Raw genomic sequence first — 17,489 nt, forward strand, 5'->3', positions numbered from 1 at the left:
AATCATCTGAAATTGGCTCCCATAATACCTTGCTCAAAGTCCATCTCCTGCACAAGAACCAGGGAGTGGCATTTTCTCTTCATGCTTCAGCTGAATAAGATTTGTTCCTACACAAAACTATATTCTTTTCCTAATAAGCGTTGTAAATCAGGAGTATCTCAACTAAAACCTGTGGATTTAGTTTCAAGTTTACCTAAGCACAGCTGGGAGAAACAAATAGCCTTGTAAAATTGAGTGAACAGCTTTTTCAAGTATGCTTTTGAATTTAGGAGGTCAACGTGGTCACTCTGTGTGTATTCAGAAGACAGAGCATGTTCATAAAAAAAAAAAAAGCTTTAAGGTTTAAGTGCCTTTTATTGTAACTGAAATTATCCCATAACCCTCTTCCCTTTGTGCCCTGGGGCTTGAGGATGAACTTGTGGACTTCCACATCACCAAACCTACCAGATGCTGCTATGGAATATGAAGCTGCCTATGACAAGGCAGGACACAGGATGAGAGCAGGGTCCCCAGAGAGGTGACCTGCATGCCCTGCATCTGGCACAACCCTGCCCCAGCACAGCATCATGCTGCTACAGCTTTTATAGGTAGGGCAAAGCCATTTGTGTACAGCTGGAGAGAGGATGCAGGGATCATTTCTGCATTTATTAAAGTAGCTGCAACCTGGCATCACCCCCCAAAATGGACCAAGACTATCATCCTGCCTACTCTTCTTAATTCCCTTAAAAAAATTGTGTTTCTGTCCATCTCAAGCATAAAAAGGCTAAAAAAAGGTAAACCAAGGTTAAGTTATGGCACCTGTGTTTTAAGTAATGTTTGTGTTTTTCTCTCTCACTTGTACATTTGGGATTCTTATGACAAATTTCCAAATGAACTTGAGATGAGAAAGTGACGTCACCTAGCTGGACACAAGGTTTAGGAGCTGAGATTTAAAATATCATCTGTGTTTTTTAATAAGGTGACAGATGAATTGAAATCCTGTTCCATTCACCACCTCTATCTTCATTCTACACAGCTGAGGGTAAACCCAGCAGAGATAGATGTTTACTGCTTTCTTTCTCAGAACTTTTCTTTGCTGGTATAACAGCCTGGGTGCTGAGCTCATTTGTGGACCCTACCAAATAGGGCGCCTTGAGCTGTGAGACTGACTGCTGGAAGCTGAATTCATGGGGGTCTGAAGCTTTGTTGGCTCGTACCACTGATGACAAAACCTGTGAAGAATCCTTTGACTCTCAAAAAGCTCATACAGGATACAACCATACTGATTCAGTCTGGAATTGTTCTTGTTTTGGTTTATTTCATTGTTTATTCCCAGCTGAGGCTGGATGGTGCCATGAGAGTGAGAAGAACTCAGCCTTGGATGCAACCCTGAGCTTCTGGGTGCAGCCCCACGTTGCTAATGCTGGCCAAGGTGACTCTGATAATCTCTGGGTAGTTTGCTTTCACAGCTTCATTGGAGACGCTGGAATTTGAAACTGTCACCATCAAATGCAGCCAGTAACAGGTGATAAGGATGCAAACACTCTTGCTGTCCCATGGGCTGGTGTGTTCCAGCTGGCTGGGGTCACCAATCAGCATAGTGACCTGCAGTGGGCCAAGCTCTGGCCCTAAAACTGTTCCAGGTGGGCTTTCCATATCTGTACCCTACAGCAGGAATGCCTGCCAAAGGGGTAATCACAGAACCAGGTAAACTGAGAGAGGGCAGGAGTGACACAAAGCCTCAGGGGAATTGCAGGGGCTGATTGAAAGAGCTCTGAATTGTGAACACACCTACAACTGATTAAAATGAGTTGTAAAACAAAAGCTAGAGGGTTGTCAGAACAAAGCCAACATTAATTCTGGCAGCAGTAATTGATTGTGGCAGCAAACATTAGACATTCGAATAAAAAGTGGCTGTTTGAGCAAATGAAAAGAAATGTGAATATGATCTCCCCAAAACAATACAGAACTGTTTGGCAACTATAAAAATAATTTTTTATGATCTACCAGTATGGCCCCTAGACAGTTTGAGAAAGATCTAAACAGAAATTAAATAAACCACCTTCTGTTGACAGCACACAGACTGCTACTACTCAAGAAATGAGTGATAACATAACCCTTAGAGATCAATAGAAAGAAGCCAAGAATTTCTAAATGAGTTTTTCACTCCTACTTAGCAGGAATCAGAAGAAAGATCATAGCAGGTTAATTCTAATTTAGCAAACTACTTTTGAGAAACTTGGCATAAGGAACCAAGCCAGAAGGAAAAACATCTAACAGGGAAGACAATTATGTATAAAAATCCAATTATCACAATTAGCTAGTTATACTGATTGGTCTATTACGAATTTTTCAGTGCAGAGCTCAATTTCCAGGGGAGCTGGATGTGAGACTATGTAGGAGTGCTGAAAATTATTTCATGGGTTAGATTTTTGTAATGAGGTAAACAACACACAATTGCACAGCGTTGCATATTGGGTTATTCTTCTGGGACTAATCTGGCTCTCATGACAGCAGTGGCAGTTTGATCAAACCTTTAAAGGAGAAGCACATAGCTGCATTTGTACTCTTCCTTTCAATTAAGAGCAAAACAAACGTTAGTAATATACCTGAGGAGTAACAATACAAAAATAAATCTGTGATTACAATGCATAATCTTACATTTGGTCATAAAGATCTCTTTTTATTTTAGCTATAATTGCTACTAATTAGCAGAATTTCCTATATCTCTTTCCTGTTCTATTATGTTTTTTCTGCAAAGTATCCAAGTTATACAAAAGAATATTCTCCTTCAGGTTAACCATTTTCTGAAAGCCTGAATTTTATTTTTTTTCAATAGTTTTGTTCCTGTGACCTCAAATTAAACTGCTTGAGCCCCTGAAAGCCAACCTTTCCCCCTCTCTTACCCAGGACAGTACAGAAGAAACAAATGGGAGCTGCTGGATGCTGCGAACTGAATCTTAAAAAAGAAAATGTACAAGTAAGACATTGGGAATATACAGACTTCCCAGCACACTGGCAATTTACTACCTTTCATAACAGCTGCTATTTCTTGACACAAAGTCCATGTGTCTTTCCCTATCTCTTTAGATTGCTTTGTTCTTTACCTGCAGAGCACAGCTGGGCTGTTTAACACACTTCTGGTATCGCGTGCAGCTTTCTGCCATCTCCCTTTTTTGTGCCACACAGCCACATTATGCTCCACGGAAACCTGCAGTATGTGCCTTTGTCAGTGTCCCAGCCCTCTGTAGTACCTTGTTGAAGTAGAGCGAGGAGCCAGATGAGATGACCCCACAGCCCTCCTCGGGCTTGACGATCTCTCCCCCAATAATTTCCTGCCACTCGGTCTTCAGGGTATCTGGGTTCTCAAAATCAGACATGATGGTTGAAGAAAGGGGATTTTCAGGCTGACATTCAGTACCCCGAAACCCTGAATCACACCTGGATGGAAGTGTAAACAAAACAAGTTTTAAGGACTTTATTTGATACTGGCAATTAGTTCAGGTAGTGCACTGACCTTATAAAATTTGATGTGGACAACCATAATTGAAAAAAAAAATCTGGAATTGTGGTTTTGTATTGTGGAAACAAACCAGAATAACTGGAACATGGGAAAACCCTGTATCTTTTTTCAAAAAAAAAAAACAAAACCAAAAAAAACCCCCACACCCTGTGGTCTCCAGAAAGTTTGAAGCTGGCAGGGAGTAGCAGTCTGTGTCCTTGGTGTAGCCCCCCTTCTGACAGTGGCTGCCAAGCAGAGCTGAGCTGGTCCCTGGCATCCTTCTGACTCAGCAAAGCAGCTGAGCCCTGAGCCAGGGCTCTTGTGCAAAGGGCTGGAGTGGCCACCAGGACACCTGCAGCAGGGCAGCCCTGTGCCACTGAAAGCTCTTCCAGTGCTTGGATCTGCCAAGGGTATGGCTTCTTGGACAGACTGGTGTGGAGCGACTGGCTGCTAATGCTGCTTGAATGGTCAGCCCTGCACGGAGCTTTTGATTTTTAATTTTTAACACTAAAATAAGAACAACAGCCAAGAAAAGGAAAGTATGGAAGATAGTATGGTGCCTGAAGTACCAGGAGAGCATTGTTAAGAGGGTCTGACAATGCTTCATACCTGCAAATACCGTGGTCACACCAGCCATGCCCGCTGCACATGTTGGGACACTGCTGGCCAATGTAGATGTTGTCCAGGGCCCACTCATCCTGGGCTGTGTAGTAGCACTGACTCCAGCGGAAACGTGTGGCACTGGACCTTAAAATCAATAACAATGCATCAATTTTCCATTCTTTACAGAATGGCAGGAAAAGAGGTAAAATGTAACCAAAAAAAAAAAAAATTAGAATCCAAATCATAGCCTAGGCTGCAAAGGCTGGCACAATCAAAGACAGATTATTAAAAATTAACTTTCTAGATGATGCCACTCACTGCACAGAGCCATATAATGAACTTTCCAGTGACTGATGACATTTCTGAGGAAGAGCACGTTGCAGGGATTTTGAGAATTATTTTAAGGTAAGGCTAGCTATGAATATTACTGGATTTTTATTAAGTTATGGTTGCAAAACTGGAAAGGTGTATCTAGGGCATGACTTTGTTTTTTATATTTTTGGTCACAGTTAACAGGTCATAAACTATCTAAAGAGGTTTCTCCTGATATTTATTATTTAAACAATTACTAAAATCCTTGAGTGTAAGTGAATACCAACTATTTCCATTCAACAATAGTTGACTTTTTTTCTTGGATATATTTTTTTTTGTCAGGATGGTTCTAAACTAGATTTTGTTCACATATCACTGGTGACATTGAGAGCACAAGTTTTTGACAAAGATCCTGTTTCATTGCACCTATTTTTTTCTACACAGCAAATAGCTTGCTCTTGGCCAACAACCCAAAATCTGTAACACCCAAGGCTTGTGGTGAGGAATCATGAAATAAAATTTCTTGTCTAACTAAGCTCTGGATATTTGTAATATTCTTCAAGCACAAAACCTTGCTTTACCTTCTCCTTTCTAAATAGTTTTCTCTTCAACATCTTGTTTTTCTCTACAACAGTGAAGTCAGCTAATATTATCCATTAAAAAAACAGTGTTGGCCCTTTAGGAGATTGTCCAATGCAACGTTGACATTTTCCATGGGAGTGACACCTGCTAGCCAAACCCAGCCTGACACCCACCACGCTCAAAAACCAAGGCTGGAGAAGAAAGTGAATCATGAGAAAAGCAATCTTTGTCATCATCAAGCCTTTTCAAGCTGCCCTGCCAAACTGTGCACATCCAACAGGTCACAGACAGTGGCTGGTGGCCACTCCCAGGTAGGGGATACAGAGACTCTCCATTCCATGCTTGTGTCAGAATGAGATTAAGAAAAATACCTTGCATGTGAAGTGAAACAAAGATGGGGAATTGTTCATCATGATGGAGCAAAAGGGGCTGTGCTGGCTGCATAACAGGTCTGGATAAAAAGGGGTGGTGGTGGCAATGTGGGCACTGAGGCTGGATTGCATTGTTGTGGAGGGGTAGAACAGAGAAAACAAGGCTGACTGAAAAGAACTAAAAATCCAATTTTAAAATGGGATAGGCCTGTGTCTGGCCAAGGGCTGGCTGGGGGTGCTGAGGATGAGAAGCAGGCAGCTCCTGTTAGAAGCTTCTTCTCTAGCTTGTTTCTGAGCCATATGGCTACTTTATGATGGCACAGGATATAATGCTGCTACTCTGCTTGGAGATACAAAGCCCTTTCCCCACCCCCAATAATTTATGTAGAATAAGACTTATTAAAATGAATATTGTAAAGGTGGCTGAGCCACCTGCTCACACGTATGGAAGTGAAGAAATGAACAGAGCAGGCCTGTGCAGCTGAAGAGGACAGAGGGGCAGAGCAATTAGCCACTCTGGCACATATGAGAAGTTTGATACGTGCGTGGATAAATTTTTGAAATACCAGTCATGATTTTCTTTAAAAATCAAGTGAAGCTGCCCAAGGGCTTGATTTTTAATTGAAATGACCCTTGTTGCCTGTTTTAAGTGTCTGTTTGATATTGCAAATACTGTAAGCATTTTTACAGCACTCAGAGTTAATCTGCAGGGGCAAATCTGCTGATTAAATACTCCCTCAGGATATAATGTATTGATGGGTTACATTACAAGAGCTATGAATTATCCATTAAAAGTGTGCAATCCCAGTAATCAGCACACAAAGGACTTCCTAAGCTTGTGAAGGCACAATGGGCAGTCAATATTGACTGCAATTATTTACTGTTTATTTTTGGAGCCCTCTGAAGTCGGCACATCACTTTGGTGCTGAGGTTCATGTTCGCATCAATGGCACCACAGAGAGCCCTGACTGAGGCTGCAGGCTCTGCAAAGAGCTGTAATGACTGGTGTTAACTCTAATGTGTGCTGAGAAAAATGACAATACTGAAACCAAAGAATGGTGTTAGAGCAGGCAAACACATCCCCTGTGAACTCCCAGCACAGTAAAATTGTGTCATGTTATTTTCCCAGGTAGCAGGAGGGAGAGGACTGTGTTTGGGCATCCCTGTTTTTCATCAGGGATGGTGTATGGGTGGAGTTGGGGCGTGAGACTCTGCAGCCCCAGGGTATTTACACCAAACCAGGGGAGATTGACAGTGATGCAGAGGCAATTTCACCATGCCATGGAAGTCTCGTGGTGCCCAACAAGTGGTGGTGCCCCCTAAAAAGAGATTGATGTGGCATTGATGGCATTGCCTTGGCTGCTCACTGGCTGCTGCCAGGTGCACATGGCTCTGAAGGGTGACTGTGCAGGTGCATCAGGGCTGGTTCTGGGCACAAGGCTCACTCCTGACCTGCACAAACAGTGGGGAGTGTGCAGTGGCAGAGGACACCTGTGTGCCCAGGGGAGCACAGCACCTGGAACCCAACTGAGAAGATCCCTGTGCAGCTCTGCCTTGGGGCTGTTCCCAGGGCCGGGTGTGCACAGAGCTGCACCAGAGCTGACAGCCCTTTGCTGGGGATCATGTTGGCTTCACCTGACCAAAATGGTTCCCTGGAGAGTCTCACTGTCCCATTCCTGCTGCCATCCTGCCAGGTGCAGAGCTCCATCTGCCTCCTTGGGTTCCAGATGTTGGCTGCACATCAAGCTGAGGGTGCACTGAGCTCCACTCGTTACTTAGAAGTTTCCCCAGACAAATGAAGTGATTGTTTCTCTCATTTGAAGGGAGGGGAAGAAGCGAGGAGGCTCATTACCACCTGGAGATGAACATGTTGACCAAATGGAGGCATGTGTAGCAGCTGGAGGCTGGGGACAGTCCCCAGGGAGCCACTTGCCGGCAGGGAGGAGTTATTTTTATCTGCAGACAGACAGCTTTCCCCTGGGGACAGCTTTGCCACCATGGGAATCCCATTGCCCCAAGCTGCAAGGGACAAGGGGCTGCCCTCACCTTCCCACCCAGCCTGCTGCCAGGGGTCCCGTGGCAGCAATGCCACTGTCACAGGGCTGTGGGCAGGGAAAACTCTGTGGATTCAGATTCCTCCCTGGGTGAGGGATAATGCATGTTAGGCTGAAGTGACAACTGCAAAAGCAATGCTGCTGAAAAACCAGTCCTGCTCGCTGCTTTTGAAAGCTTTCCAAGGCTGCTCTGCATCTCAAGGTAACAACAGCTTAAGAGGATTGTGCTGTTAAAAATGGTAATCAACCATTTTAAAAAGCCATGTTAATTAAGAAAAGAGAATAAGGAGATGAGTGTCAGCTGCATTCTCAGTGATAAAACACTGGTTTTCTGGACAGTCACCATTTGGACATCTATTGAAATGGGAAGTGCAGCACTGAGGAGCTATGAAAGCATTTCTTACAAGCAAAATAAACTTCCCTAGCTCCTCATAGTTTCTCCATCTTTTTAATGCTACTGGAAAGCAATCTGGCTCTCTAATGACATTATATCCAACTCAGGCTGATGTCAAATAAAAGTCATTTTTGTTGTGTGACATTTTACATAAGCACAAGGAAATCATATCCCAGAGGTATTGCGAGTGAAATGATGTTCTGTTATAAAATTTTTCTGATATGTGAGTTAAAATAAAATCATTGCCTTCCCTCCTGATATTAAAAGCTTTAATGATTTAATGCAAATTTGTGGCTGGTAAAATTATATTTGCTACCTTCTGAGTTACCATAATTACATTTACCCAATTATCCTGAAGGTCTCATTCAGTCATTAGGTGTTGATTTGTTTATGAAGTCAGCAACTGACAGCTGCTTGTATCTCATTAAAGCCTGTTCATATGTAAATGCCTTGCATAAAACTGAAATTAATTTTCATCAGTGTTAGAAATGTTCAGTTCAAGTACAATACAATTTCAGCGAGCAGGTGCTTACATTTCATTTCTTCAATACAAGTCTCATTCTTGCAGCAGGTTTCCTACCATCCCAAATCTCACATGACATGGGGACCTTGTAAACTCATGCTTGCTAGATGCAGAACATCTACAGATCTGCAGAAATACCAGCACACCCAGAAAGTTTTACAAGAGAAATAGGTGCTGTTAGGAACAATTTTCCAGCTGCATGAGCACAGTGCCAGAGCCTGACACTTCCCACACGCCCACGGTGCAAACCCTCAGCTGGGAGCTGTGCATCCAGGGATAAAAGCTCCAGCAATCACAGCAGGGCTGTGCAGGAGTGTGAGGGCATGCTGAGGCCAGCAAGGGCCAGAACAAGGCTAATGTGACACTCCTGAGACCTCTCTTAGGTGCTTGGTTTCCCTGTGCAGCAGGCACAGGGCAGGCTGGCTGTGTGGCAGCCTTTGCCTTGTGCAGCTGGAACAGAAGGAAGGTGCAGAGATCTCTCCCCCTTCCCCCGGCTTTGGGAAGGCAGAGCCAGCTGTTCTGCCTCTGCACTGCTCTGCCTGGCCATCACTAAGGTTCTGCCTCTGTGTGGTGGGTGCAGTGGGTGCAGGTGGGGAAGGGATAGGAGGAGGAGGAGGAGGCTCAAAGAGGAGCCCTACAGAGCATATTCCCTGCCGGCCACCTGGAACAAGGCTCTCTGAGTGCCTGGGCTGGCAGTGGAGAGCTGCACATCAAATTGTCACCAGTAATGCACAGGTTTTGGAAAGGCAGAAACTTACTCTCTGCTCACAAGCCTGCTCTAAAAACCTGTAAAAAACCTCCCAATCTCAACCCAAAGGAACTGTTGAGCCCTTAACCTGCTCTTTGCTACTGGAAAGAAATGTTAGAAAGAGGGGAAGGTGGTGAGAGAGATGAGTGTGCTGTGCTGGATTGCATTTGATGGGGACCAGGCAGCCACCCTTCCTCTTCACCCTGATAACACCACGGCACAACACAACTCGGAAAACGGCTTCTATGAAGAGCAAAGAAATTTTCAGTGGTAATTTGTACCTTAATTACAAACAAAACTCTGCTAACAGAAGGGAATCCCTTCAGATACAAGAGTATCTGAGTGACAGAGACAGAGTGTGAAATATTTATGATTTGTGCACAGCATAGAACAGGAACCCGGCTATTACTTCATCATAATTTCTCCACACAGTCTCCTAAATTAAAATGGAGTTCTATGCTTCTGTCACCTCATATGCTGAGAAAAATTAGTAGATCCTAAAGAAAAAGAGGGCCACAACATTGGTATCATCATCAAATACACAGTGTATAATAACTCTGAGCACATTATATATGTTATAAATTAGGAATAACAGCCTACTTTGGAGCATAACCCAAAAAATTGTAGATGCTTTTTAAACTCCTAAGTGCCTATGTGAGCCACAGATTTTGTGTACGGTGGCACAAAATGACATGTAAGATTTAGTACATCATAATCTAACTACAAAGCAGTTATTTGTAGACTTGCTTGCACCATTTGGTATTATCTGATATGATATGTTCTAAGGATTCAATATTTGCCTTTGATGTTTTGCCTAGAAATAGGAAATTCTGACTATTGGCCGTACAGCAAAAAGGGCCAGAGTGTTGAAAGAAGGTATCATTGTGGTGTGATTGATGGAAACAGGCTGTGCTGAGGCCATGCAGAGTGCAAAAAAAAAATAATGATGAAGCATGGGGAAATACAATGATGACTTAATCTGAGCAAGCTCTCATTGCAATTGCTATGATGGATTCAGGTCAAACATAATCAAAATGTAACTCTAATTGCAATAATTAAATTCTCAAATGAGGGATGCCCTGAAGATTATTGGGATTTATGACAATTTTTTTATTTGTGTGGTATAATAAAGATTTAAAAATAAGCAATGAAAGAAACAATTTAGTTATTAAAAAAATTAGGGGAGGCAAATCAAGTTTGATTACAACAAGATGAATAGGCTTTCTGATAATTTTTGTTTCTCCTTTTTAAAATTTTTTTTTGCATGAGAGAATGTTATTTTTTAAGACATGCTATAAAAAGAAACAAGAGTTAAAAAATTCCCAGAAATGAATCATTAGTTATTGTTTATACAGGGCTTTGGTCTGAAGATGTAAACAATAAGGAATGTGCAAAATAAAAATTAACAATCCAAATAAAGCCTTCCTCCAATAGGGCATTTATAGACAAGTGCCACTATTTTTGAAAAGTCTGAAAGTTATTGGGAGAGTCAGAGTATGTATTTAGAACAATCCTAAACAATAGTTTCTGTTGACTTCACCAACTTTGATTCTCTAATTATGTAAAGAATGCATTTTATGGGAAATGCCTGGCTCAGCCCTGGCACCCTACCTTTGGCTTGAGTATGACCTGCAGAGGACTTGAGATTCGTCACAGCAATTGATGTGACAAATTGTCTGCACAACACCCCCCTTGCCCTTCCTCCCACAAAAAAAAAAAAAAGTTTAAAGATAGGAAATGAATGCTTACCAAGTCTTCTGTGGTAAAAGAACAGTGATTCTCCTCCACTGAGTAAATTCACTGGAGTGGTAAATACTTGCTGATGTAAACTCCTGACAGCTTGGCATACTGGGAAGGCATTCCTTAAAACAAAACATTTCAAAACCAGATGTAATGTTGGGGAATAGTTGGGAACAGAAACAGAAACAGTCACAGAACCAGGAGCTTGTCTGGGTCCAGATTTTGGAGTGAAAGACCCAGAAGAGAAGAATACTGGCATGATGTGGAGAAATTTCTCAGAAAACCAGTAGTACAATTGAGGATGGAAGAAAGCCATATGAATCTATTTAAAGAGTTTAGCATTTGTGATAGGCAATGTTTTGCTTTCCTCCATGAGAAATGTCTCTCTGTTTTTTACTATCTTCACCCCAGAATCCACCATGGACTATGAAGTAAGGATACAAGATCACTATGAAGTCCATGAAAGTGACCGCCAGACTATCATAAAGGTCATTTTAGAGACCTACTGGTGAGGCTTTGCCTGGGCATGCTGACTGGCCCCACACCCTCCATCTGCAGCAGGAACAGACAGAGCCACACCAGAGGGTCCAACCACAGCCTACCGAAATTGTGTCCTTAGGCCCTTCCCAAGCTCTGCAGCTGTGTTAGCTCTGACACCTACAGCAAGTGGTGCAAATTCTTCCCTCCTGCTTCAAGGACTATTTCTGCATTTAACTCAGATTCCTGTTGAGGTCTCTTTTCCAAACTCTATGTTTTTTTTTTTAAATTCAGAAAATATGATCATTGTCACATCTTTTTAATATTAAATATAAATGAAGTCCATTGTCCCAGCTTCTTACTGTTTTCTAGCACTGCCCTTCCAATTTTATCTCATTCTTTTGCAATATTCCATTAATTTATTTCCTTTTTTGCCAGAACAGCACCCAAAAAATTGGCCTATGAGGTATTAATAAAGTGCTTGGAAGTTACTACCAACCTACATGATCCCCTTCCAGCTACCAATTCAGAGTCCCTTCTGCCCCTTCCTGCCACAGCACAGCACCTCCTGACCATCCCCACGTGCCCAAGAGTATTTCACTGGTCACTGCTGTGCTCACCCCCATGAAGGGTATCAGGCAAGAGAACAGACACCTGCTCATGCAAGTAGCCTACTTTGACTGTTCTGAAACTAATGATAAAGCAGTGACTCTCTACAGAAGTTATGGCAATTAAGAACATTTATATAGTTAAATTATACAGTAATAGTTATGTATTAAATATGAAGAAGGGAAGAATATATTATTTTACAGATAAATTTATTGCTCAAATATCCTAGAGTATTAAATGAAGATCTGAGACCTTATTTTTTTAGTAGATGTTTCCAGCAATTTTCAAACATTTTTCTTTATTTATCTCCCCTAAAAGATTATAGAAAACTGGATCTAATAAAGATCAGTGATCGCAAAGCAAACAAAGTTTTCAAACATTTTAATTAATTAGTGTTTTGTTTATTTGCCAGGTTGCGTCCTTGAAATATACTACAAATACTCTTTTATCACAGCAACATGGGTGGTGTGAGAAAAATTATTTGGCTGCATGTTCTCTCTGAACTCAGCTCTACTGAGCAAGGAAAGGAGCACTAAGATCTGAAGCTAACTTATCTTCCATGGATGCCAAGCACAAACCCCAAACACCCACTGCTAGGAACATTCTTGGACACCAAGATGATGATGCCTGCTAGGTATAAAAGACATGAACAGGGTTTGAAATATATGATATACAGCTTTTGTCTGGATTCTGTTTAAGATAAGAAATCATTATTTGGATTTCCAAAGTTTAAAAATTCATTTATTGCCATTTCTTTATTATGTCCACCAAAGTAAATGTGGCAAAACACAACATGGCAAGGGTAATCAGGCAAAGCTTTAATTACTCATAGAAGGAGTGGAACTTGACATAGAAATCCTTTGGTGAGCCTGCAGAGCAGGCAGTGAAAAGGCAGTGGGACAAGTTCCCTGACACCCTCTGAACCTGCTCAGAGGCAGCCAAAGGACCTTGGTTAGTTCACCCCGAGTCCAGGGAAAGTCCAGCTTTTCATCTGAGAGGGAAAACAAGAGCATGAACTATGGCCAAATGTGCTGCTCACATTTGTGCTGAGACAGCACCGAGCCACCCGGGGGAAGAGCAGCCAGGGCTGCTGTTTGCACTTGCAGCAGAGTGGGGGAAACAGCGGTCATTGCAGCCTGGACTGAGCTTGAACCGGGGCTGGGAGATGAAAGGCTCTGCATTACAATCCCCTGAAGGAATGTGCTTTCCATTTACCAAATGGCTGTGCACAAGGGCAGAAAGAATTTCTATCCATTTAAATTCCAGGAAACAGTAGATGCATTTTGCTTAGAAAAACAAAGCAATAGCACAGGAAAGATCTCAGCCATTACCCTGTAGCTCCAACTGTGGCCAAATTTTTTTCTCAGCCTTTGTCCACTCCTGTCTCTGTTTTGTGTTTCACGCTTTCAGGTACCTTTCTTCCAAATATTACAAGGAACAGTCTAAATACCTCTATTAATAATTTTGACTGATTACAACAGAGAATTTCTTTATTGAAAGGTGGAAAAGTAAAACACCTTTCTTTGTTCAATGCCAAAAGTGTATTTCAGACTATCTTTGTATAAAGCAAAGTTTATGGAAGACAAACGTCCTCGCTGCCAGCCTCACCTCCTGAACAAGATGCCACGTGAGGCCGTGGTTGGTGGAGTACTCCAGTTTCACCTGGTTGTCCATATGAGGAGTAAAGGCCTGACCACAGCCCATCACCAAGTTGAACTGTATCATATAGGAAGCTCCAATCTGCATGGACTGGGTCTCCACGTAGCGCATGCTAGAGGCTAGCTTTGAATCTCCTGTAAAACTGAGAGATGGAAGGAAAGAATCAGGATGGATCCCTAAAATAATTCAAAAAAGAACATTATGGCTCTGGGTTAAATACAGTTGTGCTTCTTTATTCTGTAGATTGGCTTGTGGGATGAGACTGCACACAGAAGAATCTTTCTGCTGGTACTTCTGCAAATTGCCAGGAAGGTCTTGATATATCCCAGAATGTGAAACACTGAATTATTCTGTTAGTTATTATATGCTTTTTGTGTTAAGGATCAAGTTAGGACTTAGCAAAGGGCAACATAAGGAAAAAACAAAATAAAGAAAGTTCCTTCCCCTGGGTGTCCATTGCCTAAGGTCATGCCACAGTCAGAGCTGTAATTTCATTCTAATATTGGACAGTTAAGATATCTGAATCTAGTTTAAAATACTCTTATTATATACACTGTTAACTTCATTGATTTTCAAGTGTACCTATATGCAATTCATTCACTTGACTGTGTTTCAGAATTAATCTTCTATTTTTTGGTTTCTTTTCTGTAGGATGTACTGATACAAGAGTTATATTTTCCAGTGGATTGGAGAGCAATAGTAATGTTTGGAACACACATGTACACATATATTTTGCAAGGCATCCAGTTATCATATATATAGTATTACAATCTATAGTCTGAAATTCCAAGATATTTCACTTCAAATGCAGGTTTTCCTTCTATGCACTATTCAAAAGAAAAACAAAACAACCAAATTCAAAACCTCAAGTACAATAGAAGCATAAGAAGGAAGTAATAACAACTTAAACATTGAATCTTTCTCACTAGCCATCAAAACAGAGTATTTAATGAAAGTTCATGTAGAATGAAAATTGCTTCCCTCTCCTTAGTTTGAGATGTTTACTTGGTGTCTTCAGAAATATTGTAGTCCTTTCAGCTTCAATATTTTCTAAGACTATTCTTAAATGTGAACAATTTAGAAAAGGGATTGGCTCTTTTTAAAAGAAAATCACTGCAAATTATCATGGAAAAGAAAAAGCTACATTCAGTACAGTGGTGATGAAGAGAATATTCCAGTTCAAGGTTGCTCTTATGATTGAGTAAGCTACAGTTTATTATCTTAAATAAGAAGTTATAATCTTTAAATACAATACAGAAGAACATATTAGCTTCTACTCCTGTAAAATTCGAGGTCATGACAAAGTGAGTGTGAGGACAAGGAATACAAGTCAGTGTCACTTAGGTCTCTTTTAAATTAATTCACTGACCTACATTGTTTTCTACAGAGTCCTTTCCAGGGAGAGCACTTATGCCATAAATGTCAGCATCCTACCTTAAAGCTTTAGAAGAAATTACTGAAAGCTGACATTAGTTTTGTCATTATTAAATTTCTGTTACTTGGCATAAGTTAAGATCCTGTCTGCTTTCTACTCTCTGGCCTTACTTTTGTGACTTGATTTCCTAAAGATGATCCAGCTCATGATATTAGATGAAATTTTTCACTTTGTCATGTTGCTCAGCAGCCCAAAGTGACTGTGGGTGGACATTCCCTTCACTGCCAGGGCACAAGGGCACTGTCAGGACAACTGGACTGGAAGGCAGTAAGTTATCTTGGAAAACTGAACTGTTTACCCTTTGAATCTGGACTGTTTGCCCTTTTAGTTGGTGTTGTCAGTGATTTTCTCCTCAATAGGAAGGATAATTTTAAGTTACAAAGAGGATATAATGTGCACTCATCAGCAGTGCAGCTGGCAACCTATGGTTTGTGGCCTCACAGTTAGATCTGAATGCACCTCAGAAGAACTTTTCTGGATAATGCCTGAATTTATTTTTCTTCTAAACTTTATCTTGCATTTTATAAAATGACAAAAGTCCTCAAATTTAAAAGCTAAAGCTGATTTGATCTGACCCAGGCTGAAGCCCTGTTGAGAAATCTGTGCCAATACAACCAGGCTCTTCAGGTATCAGTCAAACACGTGCAGTGAAATCAGCTGACAGTTATGTGTAGCACTGCTTTGGAAGAGGATTTGGCACTGCACACAAAAACCTGGGCATGGCAGCACATGGCAGTTACCTAAAGCTTGTCTGAACAGAATAAAGGAGTTGAAACGCAACAATTTGATGAAACATCTCCCCAGAAGTTGTCTTCCCAAAGTAATGGAAGACAAGTAAAGGACTTCCAGTGAAAAAAGGGGAAAAGGATTAAATGTAAGATTTTGCTCTTGTCTTCACAAAAATTCCCTTTATTCTATGCTACTAAATAAATTGATGGGAAAAAAAGGCTTAAACTCTAATATTTTCTTTCTGGTGGCATTCAGGTCATGATTAAAATATTTTAAATTCAGTATTCATTTTAGTTTAGTAGCTTAGCCACTGGATATTGTACACAGTATATTAAGTAAGTGTATTAAGTAAGTTAAAAAGTCAAACCAGCTCTTTAAAATGCATATTAAAGAAATGTGGGAAAGGAAGATAGTGTTGAGATGCAGACAATATGTGGTGCTCTATAAGAATCTCTTTTGAGAGAAGGAAATCACATTACATGTACACAAAGTCCTTTATCATCCACATTTTGCCTCCAGCTGCACACAAGTAGCACTAAAGTTGTGGGCTCCACCTTGTCCCTTCTCTGCTCTCCAGGTCTCTCATGTTGTGGTTAGGGGCATGCTCTTTTGCTGGAATACCAAATGTTTTCTTTGTTCTGGGAGCCACACAGCTGGAATACCTTTCCAGAATCTGTTAAAGATGAAGTAATGTCCCTGGCGACACAATAATTAACTAAAAAATCTTCAGAAATGAGAATGCAGAGGCCTCATTTTTGTATAAATTTGTTGCTGTGAGTGGGTTTCTGGCACGTGTGTAATTAGACCTGCAGAGGCACAGGAACACAATACCCATAGGTGCCCTCAGAACAATCACTCTCCCTCCAAGCACTGCCAGCTAATTGGTACTTCTGGGAATGGTATCACAGTCAATGTCAGCCAACCTGCATTGCTCCAAACTGCTCTGAGATCCCAGAGTTACCATATTTTCAAGGCTGGTACTTTTAGGAATACTGAAAAGCCACTTGGATGCAGCTTGTTTTGTAAAGCTCTGTTGATTGAAAATATTGACGTGATGGCCCAACGCTTGCACCAGACACAGCTTTGCTCCCATCAAAAGCAGGCATGTTTGGCCTTTTTGCATCACATCATACCTACTTTGCTAAATAATTCCTACATGTATTAACATCATTAATATAATTAAGTCAATTACCCAAAAGAAACTTTCTGCATGTTACAGAGTGACAATTACTCTGAACAACAGAACATTTAAGACACTGGTAAACTACCAAGCTGCTGTGGGACCACTGTGTGACATTGCTCCATAAAGATAGCCCGTGACAAGACAGGTTTACAGTCTTCTTCTAGGCCTCTCCAGGGGCAGTGGGACACTCTATTGTTTGCTACACTGAGTTAAATCATAATGCTGTTCTCTGACTGAAGGCAGTTTATTTATATAAAGCTATTTTATTTGTGTCCAGATGAATACATATATATATATATATATAAATAAAGCTATTTTATTTGTGTCCAGATGAATACATATATATATGTATACATACATACACATATATATATTATATATATTTATATCTATCTATCTATTGATATATATATATATATATATATATATATATATATATATATATCTAAAGAGTTAGCATCCTTATCAATATTTAAATGAATTTCAGCAAGTAGCTCTATATACCCTATAATACTCCAGAGACATTTGGTTCAAAATTGTGCCTGAATATGGATTTTGGAGCATTTTGGAGAAGTGATGAATTAATGTA

At 40.9% G+C, this 17,489-nt stretch overlaps 1 protein-coding gene across 2 annotated transcripts in view; it reads right to left on the reverse strand.

Annotated features, from left to right (window-relative positions):
• RELN (reelin) overlaps positions 1–17,489 on the reverse strand; it is a 278,635-nt gene that overhangs the window by 71,717 nt on the left and 189,429 nt on the right. For both annotated transcript variants that reach the window (XM_038155700.1, XM_038155699.1), the window contains exons 21-24: positions 13,503–13,695; positions 10,818–10,930; positions 4,091–4,228; positions 3,234–3,420 (exon numbers count right to left, since the gene is read on the reverse strand). In XM_038155700.1, the coding sequence (XP_038011628.1) occupies positions 3,234–3,420; positions 4,091–4,228; positions 10,818–10,930; positions 13,503–13,695 (631 nt within the window). The remainder of the gene's footprint in view (positions 1–3,233; positions 3,421–4,090; positions 4,229–10,817; positions 10,931–13,502; positions 13,696–17,489) is intronic.

The sequence above is a fragment of the Motacilla alba genome, chromosome 1A (assembly GCF_015832195.1).
Source record: "Motacilla alba alba isolate MOTALB_02 chromosome 1A, Motacilla_alba_V1.0_pri, whole genome shotgun sequence".
In the NCBI taxonomy this organism is placed as follows: domain Eukaryota; kingdom Metazoa; phylum Chordata; class Aves; order Passeriformes; family Motacillidae; genus Motacilla; species Motacilla alba.